The following is a 21,519-nucleotide window of genomic DNA, read 5'->3' as shown; positions in this document are numbered from 1 at the left end:
GACACAAGTTGAGGCAGCCCCAGCATAGCCAAGAGTTCATTTAGGAGGAAACTGGAACCTAGCCAGTCATGCAATCAATAGATATAAAACGTGGCATTATAGTGTCTTTGATTTTTACAGTGTAGTAAGAAATGGGCTTACTAATTATATTGCATGTATAGCATTTGAAATACTACCTCATTGCTATGCATTATAACCAAGACCAAGGATGACTTTGCAGACATGGGAAATTTTATGAAAGCATAATGGGGAAAGTATCAGATTTTATTACTTGAAAGTCTGCAGCGGCACATCAGTATCAAAAGTAGTTGTAGTAGCTTCATTATGGAGGCTCTTCAGAAAGCACAATAAAAATAGGGAATAGGTGGGAAGAATTTCTAGAAACTTAAAGTAAAAGGATTTAGAACAGCATGTGTTTCATTTAGTAACAAAATTGAAAATAGTAGTAATAGAGCAGCAGAAGATGTGGGCTATAAAGCCAGTTACAAATTTTGGTTTTTAGTGACCTTATAGCAGTTCCAGTCCTAACCCAAAGCAATCAAATAGAGAAAAGGTTAAATATTGCATGTTGATATGCAGACACAGCTGCTGCAAGGTGATCTGCAGTAATTGAGATCACAGCTGGATGTGTCAGCGAGAATAGCTAGATCACACCTAGAAAAGTCAACATCAAAAATAACATTTACACACCTGTATAAATGAATTGATTCTCCTGCAAGAATTGCTTTATCCTCCATTTCTATGTATAGAGCTGTCCCTCAGGTGCTTCAGACCACTGAATTTAGCAAGCTTAAGGAACACCTTTATGGCCTCAGTGTTCCCTTTAATTGTTTTTTCATTTTCTGGGCCCTAGCCTCTTTCTGCAAGCTGGCATAGTGGGCTGTCTTCCCTGTACCTCTGCTGTTTTGGGCAATGCTTTTCTCCAGGGCTTGAACAAGCAGGTTAGCAGTTTTCATGCAGAAAGTGCTCCTACCCTACACTTTAAAAATTCTTTATTCGTTGCAGCTGATTCAAATTTCCAAACTTTCTCTCTAATTAAGAACTCTAGCGAAAATACTGCCTCAGTGCAAAAGACGTCCACCAAATCTTAAGTATATTGTTATGATCTTTGTGATATTCAGCCTAAAGACCTTGGACATTTAGGTAAATTAAAACCAGATTCCACAGCATATGTTTGTGATGCTCCCATTGTAAGGCTCACTATACAGGTACAGTAGTGATCTTCCCAGCCCTGGTCAGGCCATCAGTTTTTGAGATGGTGGTCTTCAAAAGACCACAGTTGCTTGCTAATGTTATGTTTATGAGAACCACAATTCTTGTTGGAGAAAATGCAGGGATTTTAAGATGATAATCTATTTGGAATTGGGCTCAGAGAGAGAGAGAGATCTGCTCAAAATACTGATTGATACAAACACATGTGTGAAAGGACCACCATTCTGCTACGAAATGCTTACTGCCTCTCCAGAGGTGCTGGACACCCAGAACTCTTTGATTCAAAGGGGGTTACAAGAGGTCTGCGTATATAGAGTTTAGATGCAAAGCTTTAGGCATTTGTATTTGGGAAAAAAAGGCTTACATTTGTGGAGAAAGCAGTTTGTAAATGTCTTTAAACACCAGATAGGAAAAGAAAGGCAGCCAGGGAAGTGTGAATAGACTTTCACTGTAATGATAAATTAGGACGTTGCCAGAGTAGAGACGGGATGTGAAGAGAGAGGTAGCCGTAAATGGTGCTCTAAACAAAAAAATGTTATTATCCTGGGGATTCTTCAGGATAATGACATCTCTGAAAAAATTAGGATATTAAAATACAATGTAACTTCACTGATGCAGTGAACAGTGTTCATTCTAATTACCTATCAAATTTTTTAAAAATAAAAATATGTTTGGCATTATTCAAGTGACAGCAGATATTTGCCTGTTGTTTGCTTTTAAAACAATAGATCAAACTGGGGTTTGAGTTTACCTGATGTCCAGGACAGAATGTTTGGGTAGCATAAGTTAGCTTCCAGGTGGATTAGCCAAGCTACATGAACAAGGAATGCCTATCAATTTATTTTGTGCTTATGTTGTTACAGCCAGAATCAACCTTTTTTTCTTAGCTTTACTAGTGTTGTGTAAAGTTAGAAAATATTTCAGGTTTTTTGGGGGAAAAAAAACCAAACGAAAAAATCAAACAAAAAAATCCACAACCAAACAAAAATCCAACCCTATCATGCACGTTAGCAGTTCGCAACCATGTCTGCTGCTTTAATTGTCTTTGTCAAACTACCTTTTCCTTGCTTTGCTTCAGAACTGTTTCTTTCTCATTAAAGACAGGGTTTCTTCTTTCAGAGAAGAGCACAGGAAGTTCATGACTTGTATTTTGCAAGTGGATGCAGATTTTTCAAAGCAGCGTGATTTAAAAATTTTTTTGTGAATAAATTAATAAAGGCTATGTCACCTAGTATTGTTAAAATATGCAGTGATCATTCTGCTGAACCAAGAAATCTGTTTTTAAAAAAGTAAATAGCTCCAGCATTTCAAATGAATCCTCTGGGTCATAGGTTTTAACATTTTCATTTTCTTTTTTAATAGGAGAACCTTTCACATGTAAACACCTTAACCATTAAAGTTCTGTAGCTGTGTCTTATCACACAGTTTTCCTATCCCATTTTGTTTTCTAAACAGCAGCATTAGTTTCTGTACCAAGCCCTCTTTTTCCCTCACTCAGATAGGAGCAACATAAGTGGTAGCTGGTCATCATTAAGAAAGAAAGTGCAACCGGTCTTTATGTTCTTATATCTTGCATGGTTATGCAGAACAAGATTAATATCCTACAAAATAACCATGCCTGTCTTCATTTCTAAAGGTAAAATGTTCTTTGTTTCCTGCTGTGTTGTGATCTGAGAAGAGCATTATAAAGACTTTAATTATCTTTTTTGTGCAAATCAGAAGGGATTCAGTCAAACCAGCCTCATGAAGAGGTGTGGTGGGTTTTTGTTCATTTGTGGGTTTTTTTTTTTTTCTTTTCTAAATTGCTACTGGTTTCAAGACCGTCCATCTGATCTTGACAATTTTACCTTTCCCCAGAGATAAAAGCAATGAGGCATGTGCTGCTTGCCTTTTGGATTGCAACTTTATTTGTATACAGAACTTGCTGATCAGAAATCTATTGCATAGGCATGGCGTTTGTCAGTTCCCCAAAGGACATCCCTTCCCTTCCCCATGTGCTGATAAGTATTCTGTCTTTTACTTTGATCCTCTGATGAAAAGTGCATGCTTCATCTTCTACTTGTGAGTGATGTTTCTTTCTCTTTTTTCTCTCTCCTTGTCTTAATTTCCTGGCTTCTCTCCCTTTCCTTTCCCTTTATTCTCTCCTCTTTCTTTCTGATGCAGAGATGAAGATAGTTGGGTGTAAGTTTCTGCTTTTCTGTGTAATGTCTGCTTATTGCTTGCTTTTTCCCATTTTCATATCTTTCATGGAATGTTGGGGATCGGTAAAGATGGCAAATCATGACATCATAGGGAAACTTTGGTAACAGAGAGGCGTAGACTTTGTCTTATCAGTCTCTCTTCATACCACAGTGTTTCAGACAAATTTAGTAGTTACGACAGATCAGTCAGTAGCAAAGGTGAGAAACATCTCAGCATCTGTTCTGTCAGGGAGCACAAAGTCATGGCAAAAATACATTAAGAAATGGACATGACAAAATCCATCAGCTATTCTCAGAATGTTCATGGCGAGAGAGTCAACAAGACTAAAAGACGTAATTGTATAATACTTATCCCCAAAAAGCATTTACAAGGAGAATAAAAAATATTTTTGTGATAAATAAACTTGTGGAAATGGAAAGTTGGAGGAGATAAGAAAAAAATATATTAAAAATCAACTTCCTACTACTGAAAGGAAACTGTTTCAGGGAAATAATTGAATTTAAAAAGAGCATTGTATAAATTCTTTTCTATTCATAGAAGTCGGAACAATGGAGAGCAAATAATCTAGTAAGTATTGTTTGTTCCTTTTCCTTGAAACAATTGAGCGTTCTTCTCACTGAAAGTTAGAGGAATACACAGAGTTAAACTTGCATAATGTTCTCTTTATAGAAAAAAAAAATGATAATTTAATTTGCCATACAGGCAGTAGGTAAAAGCTCTGTTTCCCCTTGCTGCTGTAATATTACTCGCAATAATGTTAATAGTTGCATACTATAACTATTTCAGTAATATAGGCCTTAAAAAAATTAGTGACTGACTGGCGAAGGGGCAGGGAAGTAAGCTGGTGAAATGGATCTAATGTGATTCCCAGAGACTGTCTGACCATACCGGGCTTCTTAATTTTAACAGGCAAGTAGCGGTACAGTGGGCAATCCCACTGAGTTTTACACGGTGTCAAAGGTGACTTCACTGTTAAAGCAAGGGAAGATCATGCAGTGTGAGGCCTGGCACTCTTAATCTTTTGAGACGTGATTGAGAACAAGTCCATAATGGCCAGGCAGGAAGGTGGCCAGCGAGCGTTTGAGACCCTTCCCATACAGTGCACTTTGTCAGTCTTTTCCTTTAGTCCGTTTGCTTTGTAAAAACAACGTGATGATCACAAAGCTGATTGTGGGCATCGTACCTTTCACCTCGTCTGTGTTGAAATTACTGTACTTCAGAAGTAGTTGCGTGTTTTTCATTTGGAGAAAGTTGCAACTTAAAGTAAGGGTGTAGTATGCTGTTTGAGATCAGAAACCAATGACTGGCACCCTGCTCTTTGTGCAGTGGCCTCCAAAGCTACTGCAGAGGAGAGCTGTCCATCAAGGGAATGTCTGCTTTCATATCATACTCTTGGCCAGAAGGAAGAGTAAAGAGCTAGAGCAAATGTAGCCAAAGCACATTATAACACTATCCATGAATATAAGTATTCTACATTTTATAGTTAGTTTCAAAGATCTTACTTGCTGGACTGAGTCTCTTAGAGTCAAACCCTTAGTGGTTTAAACTGCTATAACTTCATTTAAGTCAGTGGGCTGATGCTGATTTGCTCTAGTTGCGGGGATGTTCATTTATATATAGGACATAAATATATGGTTTTGTTTTTTCTTCATAAGCCATTGTGGAAGATACTCTGAGTGTCCTTCTTGCCCATTCATGCTCCGGAGATTATCGGCACTCTTTTGTAAAATGCCAGTATTTTGAAAAAGATGCTAAACCCAGTGATGTTAGAGAGTCAGGTAGACAGTATATACCCTAAGTAAATAGGACCATCTCAACAGTTTAAGAAATATAGACATAAATACTAATTTTTATAGCTGGATTGTTTTTTATATCCTTGGCTGCTTAAATTGTAAGAGACTAAACTTTCAGTTTAAAAAATCCAGTGAAGATTCTCTGGATAAATACAGTTATTTTACTAAGTTACTTGAAACTAGACCTGCACATCCTGAATGTTGTGAGTTGCCACTTTCCCCCAACTTACAGGGATATATTACGTGTCCTTTACAGGTTCACAAAGTCACAGAACATTGACCTCTTAGAAAACAAATTTGCTAGAATCAAGATGTCAGAGATTTGTTTGCCTCTTTCTCCTGTAGGAACTTCTGTGAATTATATAACTTTTTTTGACGCAGTATTCACCCATATAAAACAGGGACCATTCCTGTCCTCAGTGTACAAAATCTTTTAGGATTCCTTAAAAAAAGTCTTAGATTAAATGCAGATGGTTTGTGTAAACTGTTACTACATTCCAGTTCGAGTAACTGGTTAGTCTTCTAGTGGAAAACCTACAAATCTTATCAGGACAAATCTCCTACTTACTCTAATAGATACCAGACAATTATTGGCCATTGGACTACTTAATGTTACTAAGTCTCGAAAATTATAAATATTTATTTGGAAGTCTTCCAGTACATTTCTTTATATTGTAAACACAAAATCAATAAATGGCTCATGTAGCCTTTTCCACCATTCCTCTTTTTCCCCTTTACCATGAAAATAGTTTCAGATGATAGGAGAAAGGATTTCATTTCAATATAAGCAAACCCCCCAAAGCTATAATTTATGATTTATAATTTAAAAAATTGTACATTTGGCATAAGGCTTTGTAAATAGGTTAAAACAAACAAACAAAACCAAACCCCCATAAAGTTGAAGGGAGGGCAAAGGAAGAGCTGCGTTACACATCTGAAAACAATTCTTTTTTTCATCATTGTGAAAAATACTATATTTCAAAACATTTCATAAAGAATTAGCAACTGCATATGTTAGAACTGCATGTATTTTATGCTAAAAAGCAGTTTACGTTTGGTTTAAATTGAAAACAGTTGTGGAGAGATGGGCTTTAAAACAAATACCATTCTGAAAACTCTCATTAGGTTTTCAGTTCATCCTTGACAGCCATCTAACACAAACAGACCCCAGCTTAAAATGTCATCCGCAGGTTTTAGTCTATAAATACTTCTGGCCCACTAGCCTTCTAGCACTTTTTTATTCCTCTACTAATGATAGGAGGCCACAGCTAACCCAGTTTTATAATCTGCTCTGCTCTATATGTGAAGATGTGATGCCTAAGGGATCCAAGGTGGTGTACCACACTGTTTTTCTCTCAAAATGCAAGAGTAACTGTCACTTCAGAGCCAGCACTGTTTGTACAGTAGTTTGCGCACAGAGGGCATGAATTGTCTGGTTTGTTAGACAAGTTCTTTATCTTTCTCTTTTTACAATGGAATTAAATATGGGAAAATCTCTTTCTGCCAAGATTTTTGACTTGATATGTAGCTGCCATTCTGTGTTGGAGCTGACAAGGATCACTTCTTGATCATACTGATCACGCTTTTTGTTTAGTCACATGCAAGCTGCACTGCGCTATCTATTTGTGCACTTGCATGGTGTTGTGCAGAATGTCTTCTCTAGCCTTGCAATTTGCATACTCAAAATTTTTAATAAACTGCTCTGTGTTCAAGCATTTGCTCTAGTTTCTGTGGAGCCCATTAGTGCATCTGAGCTCAAACCCCTCAAAAAAAGTAGCAAATGGAGAAAAAAAATGGCTTGTGAGGACTCAGCAAGTGATGTGGTTAACTAGTATGTTGGGGAAAGGAGATTATTCTTTGTAGTCACGTTATTTTCACTGAAATAAACAGAAGTGTTTGAGTTTGTAGTTTTAACTCCAGATTTTGAGGAAACTGATGGGCTCCATACCTAATAGTTAAATGCTTTTTGTCTTTGCTAGATACATTTACTTTCCTATTTTTACTATATGTAATGACCTTTTCTATTTTTTTAAGATTCAATAGACAATATTTTTATGAAAGAAGGTGCACCATTATACTCCACTAAAATACTTTTTCCCTTCTTTTTTCTTCATTTTAATGCAAATCCACTGCTTTTTAGATTCCTCTACACCCCACCCCAAAGGCTTTTTTTTTAATTAGTGCAGTAATATCCCTCCTGTTAAGCCTAATGGAAGATAAGATGCTATATATAACCAAATGATGCCTTTAATTTAGGCTGGAAAATGATTTGCGATCTGACATTGGACTTTGTGTAGCCAGACTGTCTTCCAGAAAAGAGGTCATAAATAGGAAGCTCCAAAATGCTCATTACAGTGAGTAGAATTAATTTCTATTAAGAATTACAGCATACCAATTGAAACTTTTTTTCCTCATTGTGCAAACTCCGAAGAAAAAAGGATGGAGTGTGTTAAGCAGGAAAATTTTCAAAACAAAAGTCCCTACTTAAATTCTTTTGTGAAGAGTTTTGTATTTCCATGATATTCCTATAGTCAACATATAGGTAGCTTAGGTTGATTTTGAACAGCAAGAGAAATGCACAGGTAATTTTCTCTGTTGTTGTGGACTGTGGAGTGTTGCATTTGATGACTATTCTTTGATGAGAAAAAGCAGATCAAATATTTGAGGTCTTTCACCAGTCTCTTGCTGTCATCTTTTTCCCATTAATGAACCACAGCATTTTCAGACTTCTAACTGTGAGGTGTTTCAAGCAGTCAGCTCTGTGTGAATCCACAGTGAGAGTGAGGTTGATGGAAAAAGGAGGACATTTTGCATGCAGATTCCCATTCATAGAGCGTTCCTAGCAGAAAGCACTGAATGTCAGCTACAGAGCTGTATTTTCCATGCTTAAAAAGTGGTACTTATCTCTAGAAATAAAAAAGAAAGTAAAGACAGGACTGAAAGCTTCTATTGTTTGTCCCTACAGTAGATTAAGGAACAAATTCTGTGGGGTTATAGACTTCAAGAAGAATTTGAAGTGCTTCTTTGACAGACACAAAAGGATATCCCTCACTGCCTGAAAGCAAATGCTGCCTATTTCATTGTGCTTCTGATTAATAAACAGATTTAACTGCATCAGCTTCTCCAAGTGGAAGAAATCAGACATTTAAGGAGTCTCTGCTTTGCTGGATAACCATTCCATTACTTCATTATTTAGTCTCTTGAGGCTGCTTAACAAAGTACTTGTGTTGAAAGGGTTTAATTTTTTATTTTAATTTTTTGTATTTTTATATATTGCCCTTTAGTATGTTTGCCTTTCTGGCAAGTAAATAAAAAGAAGTGGTAAGTGTGAACCATCGTGAAATGGTGACAGTAACTAAATCTTACAGAAAAATAGGTGCTACCTGCTATCCTTTTGGTGCATGCTTTAGAATTGACTGCATTAGTTTTGAAAGCAAGAGTTTCCCAAATCAGATTCTAAAAAAAAAAAAAAAAAAAAACAAAAGTGAGCTAGAATCTGTGAAATTCAGGATAAAAGGACACTAAGATAGATGCAAGCATTTCTATTTCTGAATATAGTCACTTGCTCTGAAAGCTCTTGAAAATGAGGTGGTGAGAAATTGGCAAGTATCGATACTGCCCGCTTTCTTATATCCATGCATAAGGATACCAGAGGCTAGCCAGAAATCTAGCGTAAAAAAGATTTATAATTCATTCTTAATCCATCTGAACTGAATTACCACCAGGTTTCCAGGGCTGCTTTTATTTTGTTGTTGTGATTAAAAGAAATTATGACAATAGAGAAAATACTTGAAGAGCTAACTGAATGTAATTTTCTGCTGATCATCACAAAAATACTTATTTTTCTTAAAATATATTGGACATAGGAAGTCTGATGTTAATGATGTTTTGTCAGGCTTAGCCTGATACTTCCAAATCAGCTAACTAGACAAAGTAGTAGAAGGTTTTTTCCCCTTCCCCACTTACGCAATAAAAGCAAGTATTGATTCTGAGTTCACATTTAATAAAGGCATTACTAACAACAGTCTGATTTTATGCACTGATATTAAAATGTTCATCTTTATTAACAATTGACTTGCTGCTTGGAATGATTTGGGCATCAGCCATAGTCTTGCAGAACACAGAAAATGATTTGCAGAATCAAAATATGTTGCACACAGGCACTGAGTCTTCCACGCTGAATTTAAGCACGTGACTCCACTCTTTCACTGTAGGTGATATACGCAATGACTTATACCTGACATTAGAAAAGGGAGACTTTGAAAGAGGTGGGAAAAGCGTGCAGAAGAACATTGAAGTGACCATGTATGTGCTTTATGCGGATGGAGAAATCTTGAAGGTAAGTGCTTATTTCCTCTGAGCTTCAGGGACCATCTGCTTGCTCCATAGACATGTTCTCTCCTTTTGTTGCCTCTGATGCAAGGGAAGTGCTAAACTAGTTCTTACTCCCCCCCCCCCCCCCCCCCCCCCCCCCGTAAGTTTTTAAACTGTATATTACAATGAAGAAGTGGTCAGTTATAAATTTGAATGAATTTGGGGCACTTCCTCTATATGGGAATAGGGGACTTGGAGAAAATATTCATAAACTGAAAAGCTTATGTAATTTCAAAATGTGATGTCAGTGGCTGTAGTAAAAAAAATTTAGAGTAACTGTAGTCAGAATTGAAGAGTATGTGACAAATATCTAAAATAAAATAATGCGTGTCATATAGCTTGATGAAATGTGAGTGCAAGAAAGACTTTCAAACCAGAGTTGTTGGAGTTATGGTACTGAATGTAGTTTTGGAAAATAAATTTGAGTAGCCTTATTTCCAAGATCCTGGCTTTCACCCTGGGATGGCTCCCTTCCAGCTGTGGGTAGTGATGTTTAATCTTTTTCTTTCTTCCTCTCTTCTTGCTTTTAGTGTTATTGAAGAGAAGAAAGTAGATAAGTCAGCTTTGTGTGGGGTGGGAGGGTGTGAGGATAGAGAAGTAAATGGAAAGTATTTTGACATAAACATCTATCAGAAATGGAGAAATAGCTGCATTAAAATGTATTAATCATAACTTCCCCCTACCTTTTTTTTTACCTCCACTGCAATAAAATGGCCTTTGTAGCTGCTATCGTAGAAGAGTCTAAACACCAAAGTGCTTGTGTACCAAACTCATTGCCACGGTCTGTTTTTTCAATTGAAAGGAGAACTTTTCCTTTATTACTACAATTGCTTGTGATTTCATTAACAGTAAAGTATATCTCTTGTAAGGAACTGGTTTGTGCTCATAGCTGTTGCAGGAAGATCACAATCCTTTTCTGTTTAATTGCATTAGGCATACCTTTCAAACTGAGTCACAAATTTTTAATCATCACTTTATTTCGCAGCAGTCTGCCAAAGACGCAATATAGGTCTTTACCCTCCCAACTGCAATATCAGCATTTTCCAATGCTAACGTACATAATAGTAGCGAATTATGCTGTAACTGTGGCTAATGATTAAGTATAAAAGCCATATAATTTCTAGACGTTATCAGTCTTAACTTCTGTGGTTTTGGTTGGAACGGTCATTCACAGATACAAAGGTATCTTTTTCTTACCCTTGCCTGTTATTACTACTGAGACAGTACTTCAGGGCTTTACATGGGATAGTGGAACAGACATAATACAAACAAACAAAGAATAGTAACAGGTGGTCAATCCAATTAGAAGAAAATTCAGGTGAATATTTGTCATGAAGGAGAGACTTTACATGGAAAGGATCTTTTGTGTTTTTTAAATTTAAGCCACAAATTTAAAAGAAAATCTTTATACCAGTTTTTACGCTATTGCTCCTCTGTATTGTTGCAGTCAAAGCAACAAAGATACTTTGTTTACGTTAAGGAGATCTTTGGTTCATGACATCTAATGGTGCCTAAGATCCACTGTATCTGCTATTAAGTGTATATGGCTGCTCTAAGTCTTTAGAAATGCCCTGAAAATTAGAAGGATTCAGCTCCTTAAACTGTAGATTTCCAGTTTGTCTCAACTTTCAGAACACAGATTTTTTTGTAAAATACAGGCAAAGTTTGTGCTCAAAATCTTCCCATGCTTCAGGTGAAAAGCCCTGAGAACCAAGAGCTCCATCAGTTCTAACCATCCTACCTGTGCAATGGGTTTTGGGAAGTCTAGGTATCCATTTATCTAAAAGGTAACACAGGTCTGTTAGTCTGGGTTATTTTAGTATGCCACTGTAAATGGATGCTGGTTTACCTTTTACATTAAGAATTTAGTTTTAAACCCTAGATGGCTTGTTTTTCACTGCAGCCATCTGGTTTATGTAGTCTTTGGTATGGACACCTAGAGCAGTGTGTGATGACCTGCCATTTTCTGTTAGGAGGGAGCTGGTTTCACCCAAAGACAGAATGTAATGTCATTCCTGGATCAAGCAGCTGTAAAGAGACTGCTAGATCAGGGCTTTCATTTCAGTCATTCAGCATAATCTATAAGAAAATACCGAAGACTGCAACAAGAGGGGTCTAATAACTTTTTAATAAAATGTTAAGAATACGGTGTGTGTTGGATAGGGTTTGGTGCAGTACTGATGAAGGGAATTGCTTTGCCTGGGTTCCCCGTCCCCTGGATGATCGCTTGCATGACCCGAGGTTGCTCTCACAGTCAAGTGTAGCTATTTTCTTTCTTCTATTTCATTTGTCAATTATGACACTAATTTAGTAACTTTCGGTAGGCGATACAGTAGAGAAGCAAATAAAAAACTCCAAGCTCACAATAGTATGGGCAGAACACTGAAAGTTCGATCATTGACCTCAAAGCACTACTGTTCTTGGTTGAAATATCCTTTACTGTTCCTGACCTATGGCCTTTCCAAAGCAAAGACTGCCAAATGAGCAGCGAGTGCTAACTTAAGCAGTACAGTGGGGGAAATTGCCACAAAATTTTCATCTGATATTAGAATAAAATCTCTAAATTTTTTCTGACCAGCAGCACAATCCAAATCTGAATTATATGCCTTTATGAAGACTTTAGCAGAACAGTACGCAGCGTTAATGAGAATATTGTGTCTGTTTCAAATCCTTATTGCTGTTGAGTATATCTTGGTCCAGAAGTAGTCCTACTGAAAGCAGTGAAATTATTCCCAGAATACAGTGCTGTTCAAAATGAAAATGAGTATTTCCTTTTCAAAATGGTCTTGCTCAATTGTTGGTCTCTTTCAATATAGTCTGAAAAATAAACCTTGACACATTCCTCACTTATTCTTCTTTCTGCTCCAGTAGCAGCAATATCTTACTAATTGCAAAGCATACCTTAAATGATAAGATAATTACCTGATACTTTTTCTAGTTTAGCTTCCCTTACTTGCTTCTGCCCTCTAATTCACCTGCATATTTGGGTCTCGTGGTAACTAGGTGTAAGGAGACTAGTTTCGTGTTTATATTTTGCAGATCACAATTCAGAATTAAAGATTAAACAATCCTCCCTCCTTAGGGTATAGATTGTAGTATAAATTTATGGAAACTAAGTTAAAAACCAGAAGAAAAGACTCTTCACCTATTCATTTATTTAAAGTGGATAGCATGAAAGAGCATTCCAAGACTGACCATTTGCCTGCCAAGGCAGGTGATTTTTTGAGGCAACAGAAAAAAGCTCATGTGAAAATTTGAATTTTTACGCTGCCTTACAGAAGAAATACCAATACTATTTTACTTTCTCCTAAGAACCTAATGGAGAATGAGGTTTTGGAATTGCTGTGTTGAAGCCCAACAAGTTACGCTTTTCAAAAAAATATAACTGGGATATTGCAGGCATTCTGTTTTTTAGTACTGCCACTACTACGCTCATTCCAACATGTTAGTATCCGCAACAGTTAATTCTTGTTGCTGTATTAAAAAAATCATCTTTATGCCAGGATTGTGGCACATACCCTATGGTTACTAAGACTTACTTGAGAGGACTGAGTTTTGAGTATGTGCTACAGTCACTCATTTTGGATTACAGCCTTTGCAACGGATCGCTGTCCAGGGAGGCTGTTCTTGCATTGAATCCCAAAATTCCAGAGAACTTCTCTTTCTTTTTGGGCTCCTTCACAAATTCTTAACTTTCTCAAAGCCAGAAGAACGTTACCACAGGCTAAACTAATCGGGTCTGGTTAGTGGGATATACTTGACTTGATAGTCCCTTGATTACAGATGAAAAAATCAAATTAACATTATTGGTATTTTCTTGGGATAGAATTTAGGGATGCCTTGGGGTAATGACCAGTAGTTGTTCTTGTCATGATACTATTCCACGTGGGGTGTTTTTACGTCAGAATTTACATTGCATGTGTTGTTCTGGGTCTGCTTAGCTTCTGTTTCTTCCTGGAGTCATTATCCTTAGAGCTGCTAAAAGTGAAGAATCTCTAAGCTGTCTTTGTTCTGCATGGTTTTGTAAGATGTCATATCTTTTGGATCACTTTGTAAGTGCTAGGTCTAGAACATGGGTTAGTGCTTATATTAAAAAAAAGTGCTTCCTGTTCTGTGTCTTCATTACAAAGGACCTTTTACTGTCCTTTGTTCAGGACTTCAGTATTTCTCCTAACTTCCTTCGCTCGTGTTCTGACTAAGGATTTCTGTATTTCCTAAATAATATTGGTTCATGTTTTTCTTAATCTGTATTTTGAGAATACATAGATTGGTCAAGATCTCGGAGCTTTTTATATCTAAAAGCAGAAATTCAGATCCCATTATATTTTTAGGTGATGACTATTCAACAGAAATTCTTTGCTTACCATTAATGAAGTAACTCAATTAGAATTTTCTGGGATACTTGTTGAGGCTGGATGGTTGTAGTTTCAGAAGACCAACGTTTTTAAGAGCTTGAAAAGTTCAGATATCACTTCTGAACTGAGGTACTGAAGCAAAAATGCGATTAAATGATATTTTCAGAAAAGTCTGATATTACAAGTGATGGCCCTATTAGGTCCTTTTTTTTTTTTTTTTGACTCATCTTTATATATTTGGACTTATGTGTTTATTGTATCTATTCTCTGCTTGATAGAAAACTTAGCTTAAATAATAATGTAACTTAAATAATAACTTAAGATAGCAGAATTCATCTAGTGTCATAGGTCTCCTAGCTCATCCTTTGACCCAAAACACAGTTTAAAGATCTCTTCAAAAATTTCAGATTTCATTGTGTCTGAGTTTCTGCTTCTGACTCTTCCTTTACATCTACTGAAAGATATGAATTATATAAAGGTTATCACCGTGTAATAAAATGACTCATCTGTAGTGATGTGATGTCTTTTAATCTTAAATTGTTTTCTTTTGTTGCAGGATTGCATCAGCCTGGGCTCAGGAGAGCCAAGCAGGAGTGCATACCACTCGTTTGTCCTTTACCACAATAACAGCCCTCGATGGGGGGAAATCATCAAGCTGCCCATCCCTATAGACCGGTTCCGTGGGTCTCACCTCCGTTTTGAGTTCAGGCATTGCTCCAGTGAGTGCAAAATATAACCAAGAGGAATCTAAAACAGCTGAGGTCTTTCCATTGTCAATTTATATTTGGATGAGGCTGTTACTGGGTGGAAAGCAGGAAAGGGGTGCCGACCTAAACTACAGTGAAGGTGCACTGCTAGTTAGCCAGTTGCTACATTTATTAAACAGCACATTAAAAACGTTGTGAACTATCAGTGCAGGGCAAAACATTTGGTAGATGTTCTCCCCTGCTGTTCTTTTGCTGTGTTTTCCTGTAGAATGTTTTCTTTACAGCATGTGTATTTTATATTTTACTATGTTCAGTATGTTTGTGTTTGTTTTGAGGCTTGTTGATCGTTTGCATAGAATTAGATATAGTATATTAAATGTTGTTATGTAACCTGCATGCTTTTTGTTAGGCATGCAGAGAAGTTAGTGAATAACCTTGTGGTATATATGGCCAGAAGAATATGTACAAATATGACTCCTTATTTCTATCTCTTGCTACAGCAAAAGACAAGGGAGAAAAGAAGCTCTTTGGTTTTGCATTCACTCCGTTGATGAGAGATGATGGCACTACCTTGTCGGATGATATCCATGAACTTTATGTTTATAAGGTACCGATTCTTCTCTGCAGACTTTTCACCTACTCATCTCTACTTCAGTTTAAATAAGTAATGGTCATTACATTATCTTTTTTCCCCCCTCATTAGAAGTATGTGAGGAACAGATTAATAGTAGTTTCAGAATTTTATAAATTCAAAATCACATGACTAGGTGTGGATACAGCCTTCCATTCTAGGTACTGACGTGCGGAAAACAGACTCCACAATCGGTGAGATTGTAAAGTAGGTATGTTCATTCAGCGCTGGGCCGCATGGGGGGTAGTCCCACCAAAGTCGTGCGCGCCCGACTCGGCAGTTTGTCTCAAGTTTATACAGTCAAGTGTTACATATTCACAATACGCCTATACATATGCATGACCTATCCCCGCTTCATATTAAAATTAGCTCCGAGAGGTCATTTCCATAGTCTCCTCTCAACTGCGCTCGCGCAGTGCCTCTTTATGGTGGTCGTCTGGTGGTCGCAGAGATGAAGATAGATGACTCCTCTTCGTCACCGCTAGTAACCTTTTTTCTTGCGCAGGCTCAGTGATTTCTTGGTATTCACCCAAGCCGCAAGACCAGTCTTAGCTGGCTCTTGGGGCCTGCTCCTGCTTCTTATCAGGAGCTGTCTTTACCTCACTGGCTGGTCCTTGGGACTGGCTCTTCTTATCAAAGACTGTCTTTGCCTCAGCTAATTTCAACAATGTAAGCGCTAAACATCATCCTTCATCCCCCCTTATTATGTCTACTGAGATTCTTTTGACTCCCCTTGTCTCAGTACAGCCTACTTTTTCCCTTCAGATAATGATGATTTGTCGTTGTTAATCCTATCCATTTTGAATTCAATCATGCTAGTGTTTATGAGCACTCAGCAATTTTACCAGCCTATGGCATTACTCTATACCTTTCTATTATGAAATTACCCTGTCCTTCAAATGCATCATGTTACAACGCTACAGCTTGGCAACCCTGTAGCAAGGGGTTTTGGCAGGGCGGGGGGGGGGGGGTTCTTCCTGCTGTTGTATCTTGGTTTATTTCTTCAGTATGATTTTTAGACAGCAGTACTAAGTTGTACAGATGGAAGATCGTGATAAGTTCTAAAGAGTCAGTGGTTAGGAGACCACGCTTTCTAGAGCTGGGTCTGTTTTGTGTATGTACCAGCCCCAAAGGTGGTAAGCATAGCTTTTTCTTAGAAGTGTTTTTGTGCACCTAAAAGATCAATAAAAGTACCATTAGGCAATTGCTGTCAGGGTGTGAGTATGTGGAACGAGTTAAGACTAGGTACAATTCATTTCTTGTCCTGTACCTGCAGTGTGATGAGAACAGCACATTTAACAATCACGCACTGTACCTGGGGCTGCCTTGCTGCAAAGAGGACTACAATGGCTGCCCCAACATCCCGTCCAGCCTCATTTTCCAGCGCAGCACCAAAGAGACCTTTTCAGTCTCCACGCAGCTTTCTTCTACCAAACTGACCCAGAATGGTAAGTAGCTGATCCTTCAAAATCACCCAATGCAACAGAGATTATGAAAAAGAGAGATAAGATGGGTATGCTTGTGCTCTGTTTATTTTACTAAAATCCTCCTTTGTTATAATTTCATTACATGTATGCTTTTTTTTTACTAACACTATTGAAATGAGCAGAAAGTGGTTTTTTGAGGAAATAAGAATATTGACAGATGGCAAAGAAATTACAGATGTTACTGTAAGTGCAAGAGAAGGGCAATATGTTAAAGCAAAGTTAATTTTCATTAAATGATTGAAGAACAAAAAATTCAATCTTAGCAGTTCTACACAATCCAAAGTTTGCTTCGTTCAGCTTTTACAGGGTTACTAATTAAATAAAAATTTTGTTGCAGCAGTGTCCCTGAAGCATGGGAAGACAAAAGTGGATTGTCCACAGTGCAGTGTCAAGTCACGTAGGGAAAAATGCAGTCTTTACTCTTTTTAAAGTACTTTACCATTCCTCCATTCATTTCTTTGTTAGTAGTATTGGACTTACTCCGTGTTTTCCTTCTTGTTTTCCCTTATTTATTTTTTTTTTTCCAAGAAGTGTGAACTGCAACAAGAGCAGAAGTGTAACATGTAATGAATCTCTGGTGGGTCTGGGGTTGCCATTCTTCCCTCTGCGTATGGATTCTAGCTCTTTCTCTCACTGTTCTGCAGTGGATTTGCTTGCCCTACTGAAATGGAAAGCTTACCCAGATCGTGTGATGGACATTCTAGGAAGACTGAGACATGTCAGTGGCGAGGAAATTGTTAAGGTACTACATGAAATAACAGTCTTTGGATAGATCTGTGATAGCAAGTGAATTCAGACCTGCAGTGCACTTCTGAGTGTTCCCTCTTATTGGACTTTTCTCAGAGCGTATGAATTGGGATTTTATTTTGATGTGAAACTGAACAGGAAGATACACTCCTAAAATTAATGGATAGTTAGTCCTTGTGATCAAAATTGAGCTAATCCTTAGTAAAATTCCCTCACCCACATATGCTGCGAGCATCAGGTCCTCAGCACCAATTGTTCCACTCTGCAGGCCCACTCCTCTTGAGCTGCACTGCTTGCTGATGCAGACCCAGCCACTGGTAGTGGTGTTTTGTGCAGACTTACCCGTTCCAGTGGTATTTTCTAAAGCATGTTCTCTGAAATTGCATAAGTGTAGTTGGTCATTTCTAGAGTGAAGAAAACAGAGTTGACTCACAAAACTTGGCCTTCTTAAACAGCTAGTAGAGTTGATCTGTATTTCTGTTTTGCAAGTATGTTCCAAATGTCTGCGTAGAGGAGAAAGAAACGTGAAACCTTGAAAGTTAAGGGTTGCTCAATGGCCAATGAACCATCTGGCAAACCCGTTTTCCTGTCCCAGCACTGTCAAGTGGAGCTGTTGCCTAGAGCACCAATTGCTCTCTAGCGTGTCTCACCTATCAGTAATCTATCTCCTATCTGATATTTTCATCATGTTTTGTAACCACTGTTGCTCTACATACCAATCCGGTGTGTGACCTGAACTTTCTTAGGTCAAAGGAACTTCAAAATGCATTTGTATACTTGTGGTCTCGGCAAAAGAAAAGTGCATTCCTCTGATAATTTTAGGTGTGCTGAGAACTCTCCCTAGAATTTATTTCTATAAATCTAGAAGTAAAAGGAGGTAATTTGTACTCGCAAACAACCAAAGAGAAATCTCATCACTTAATTAGTAGTTTATGATTAAAGCCACTTCACTGTAACTCATTTGAATGTTGCCGTATCTTGAATGTTAATCTTCATGATAACTTTCTAACAGTGACAGAAGAGGACAATACCCCATTTATACTGGAATTCTTCAAGAATGTCACGTTTTGTACGCTTTGTTTGTAGGGCAGTAAAAGTATCTTTTTTTTTTATAGAGAAAAGCATAAAAAAATATGGCTTAAATTATTCCAAGGGGAGAAGTAATTGATTCCCTCCCTAAATCAGCTGCCATTTGGCATTGGGATATGAAGACCAGAATGCAATAACTCAGAAAAAAAGAAATTTTATCCTTTCAGAGACTTCATAAATTGTTTTATTTTATTTCTTGTTTTCCACATTAGAAATTTAATTAGAATAGATTAAAAAAACATGAGAGAATGTGCAGTTGACTTGATCTTGAGCATTCTTCTTCACAGTCATCCTTTCTGAGAACTGTGCTTTCAGGAAAGAAAATCACTGAATTGTCAGCATACTGTAAGCTGCAGTGTTACGGATGAAAGAAAATTGGCAATATGACCCAATTAATGCTTGTTATAAAAGCTTTACTTACTGTCATATAACAAAAGTTTTCAATATTAAGCATAATTTGGAGCACCAGTTAATGTGCTTCCAAGTCTTAAATTTGATGACAAACACTATCTGATACACTCTAATGATATGGGAATGAAAGTAAGTTGGTTTGCCACTGTTGTTAGGCAGCACTTTTAGTCAGCTTACAGTGAAAGGAACACTCAGTTATATTTACAAATCCGGCATGCAGTACATGTTTCTTATTTTTTGTTTTTCTGTCATTTTTGTTTAGAAATATTCCTTGTAAAGAGAAAAATTCTTCTTAGTAAAAACAAATGAAAATCTGTCGCATCATACGGATGAATCTGAAGTGGTTTGTCCTTGGCAAGTGTTTCACAAAGATATCAACATGTATGAAATAATTAAAGCAGGGGGGAAAATAACCTTCTTTTGAATACAGTTGAATTTGAAATTCTTTGTTTATTCATGTCATTTTAGTTCCTACAAGATATTCTCGACACATTGTTTGTAGTTTTGGATGACAACACAGAAAAGTATGGTCTGTTGGTCTTTCAGTCTTTGGTAAGCTGCTGAATTGTTACTTTTCTTTATCTCATGGTCAGTGAGTTTTAAGTTTCTTGTGATCATGTTGCTAGTATTTTACTTCCATGAAATATGAAATATTCAGCTGGGTCCAGCCTTAACGTTTTCTGTAATAATCTTGGGTGAGGGTGGCAGGATAGCCTCAACAGATCGGAGGACAGCAATATTTGCTATCTCAGGGGAGAAGCAAACAATAACATCTAATAACACAACTACTGACTGTTTAAAGAAACTCATGTATTTCATTGTTCCCTAGCTTGTGTAACCTGTTGATAGAAACCTAGCAACAACGTGCAATTTCCTTTAGTATGGGTTCACTTTTTCATCTCCCACAGGTATTCATCATAAATCTGCTGCGTGACAGCAAGTATTTTCATTTTCGACCTGTGATGGACACTTACATTCAGAAGCACTTTGCAGGAGCGCTGGCTTACAAGTAGGTTTTGTTTAGCCATCACTTCAAGAGATGGTATTAGCAAGCTTTTGAATGATGTCACCATCAGAATCATAACCTTCATGTTAGCAGTGGTTTTCAAAAGTAGAACTACTCCCATGAAAGTTTCCCAGCACAGTTATAGAGAAAAGCTGCTGAATGTCACCTGTGGCTAAGAGTGAGCAGACTTTGGAATTTATCTTGCCTTTCTGAACTGGCAAATCTTACTTTCTTTTTTATTAACTGAAGAGACACTGTCACTCAGCAACTCATTATCAGTCTGTACTAATGAGCTACCAAGAGCATATACGTTTCTTGTCTTAAGGATGTTGGGATATAAGGCTTGTGTGAAAGCTCAGAGAACTGATTGTTATTTCCTCTTCCAAAATAGACAGGTATTCACATAAGATGATGTTCTATTTGATTTACAGTAAATGTATAATTTCAGGACATCAGAAACTTAATTTTCACTGTCACTTTGAAGATTCTGCCTTATTTTCTAGTACTCCTTTTTGAATTTTGCATTAGAGAGTAAGACAGATTTTTGAAAGCAGTAACAGTTATCATTCAGGGTGTTGTTCTTCCTTTCTTTTAGACCATTTCTTTTGTATATTTGGCATATTCTATCTTTGGCCACAATAAACTATTAAAAACAGCTTAAAATTGATTTTGATTGTTTTAAGCCATTCACATTTTAGTGTAATTAAAAAAAAATATTAAAAATATTCTGTCAATGGCAGGTAAAAAGCCCTAGATACTATACAACACTAGAAAGCATAGTCATGTTCAGAGGGTAAAAAGTGTCTGCTTTGTGTTAATTATCACCTCTTTCAGACAAAACAAATGATTTTTGGTAGTCTGGTGTCTGAAATAAAACATGTTTTTAATACAACTCTCTAAGTTAGTTCAAATGGTATAGTGTACTTAGGAAAATAGATGCATGTATTTTTTTGCAATCTTAGTTTCTAAAAACTTCTTACTTAGAACTTAGATCTGGAATTTCTTACTAAAAAAAAAAAAAAGAGTATGTTTTGGTCTTAGAACTATGTTGTATGCCTTTATCAAAGTTACCTCTTTAATGACATCTTTTTGATGTCCTCTTAGTGTTCCTTATGGTCTAAGTCAATTACAGAGAAGAAATTCTTTTCTGGTTTTGAAACTTAAAATAAATGTATATATTACGTAAATTCAGTAGCTAGGACAACTATAACTGACCACTGAAATGAAGTGAAATGAGACTATTTTATAGATTTCTCCCTAAACCCAAAATGTTTGTTGCCTGACTAATTTTAAAAGAGTGCTGAAGGTTCCTCTTCTTTTCACTGTTTGTTATATTCAGAGAACTGATCCGATGTTTGAAGTGGTACATGGACCGTTCAGCTGAGCTTGTACGCCAAGACCACATCCAGGAAGCGATGAGAGTATGTAGTCAATGAAAGTGTTTGTGTGTCTGTTCCATCTGTGACTACAAAAGGGCCAGGGAGGCTGTGAATAAAATGAAGGGT

The 21,519-nt window shown here is 37.1% G+C and overlaps 1 protein-coding gene across 16 annotated transcripts in view; it reads left to right on the top strand.

Annotated features, from left to right (window-relative positions):
* DOCK3 (dedicator of cytokinesis 3) overlaps window positions 1-21,519 on the top strand; it is a 229,496-nt gene that overhangs the window by 140,295 nt on the left and 67,682 nt on the right. For all 16 annotated transcript variants that reach the window (XM_052776412.1, XM_052776406.1, XM_052776413.1 and 13 more), the window contains exons 15-22: window positions 9,422-9,546; window positions 14,493-14,655; window positions 15,144-15,250; window positions 16,551-16,722; window positions 17,406-17,503; window positions 19,477-19,560; window positions 19,917-20,017; window positions 21,354-21,435. In XM_052776412.1, coding sequence (XP_052632372.1) covers window positions 9,422-9,546; window positions 14,493-14,655; window positions 15,144-15,250; window positions 16,551-16,722; window positions 17,406-17,503; window positions 19,477-19,560; window positions 19,917-20,017; window positions 21,354-21,435 — 932 coding nt within the window. The remainder of the gene's footprint in view (window positions 1-9,421; window positions 9,547-14,492; window positions 14,656-15,143; window positions 15,251-16,550; window positions 16,723-17,405; window positions 17,504-19,476; window positions 19,561-19,916; window positions 20,018-21,353; window positions 21,436-21,519) is intronic.

Source organism: Harpia harpyja, chromosome Z, assembly GCF_026419915.1.
Source record: "Harpia harpyja isolate bHarHar1 chromosome Z, bHarHar1 primary haplotype, whole genome shotgun sequence".
NCBI classification, from domain to species: Eukaryota; Metazoa; Chordata; class Aves; order Accipitriformes; family Accipitridae; genus Harpia; species Harpia harpyja.
This window is presented reverse-complemented; position numbering and strand designations above follow the sequence as displayed.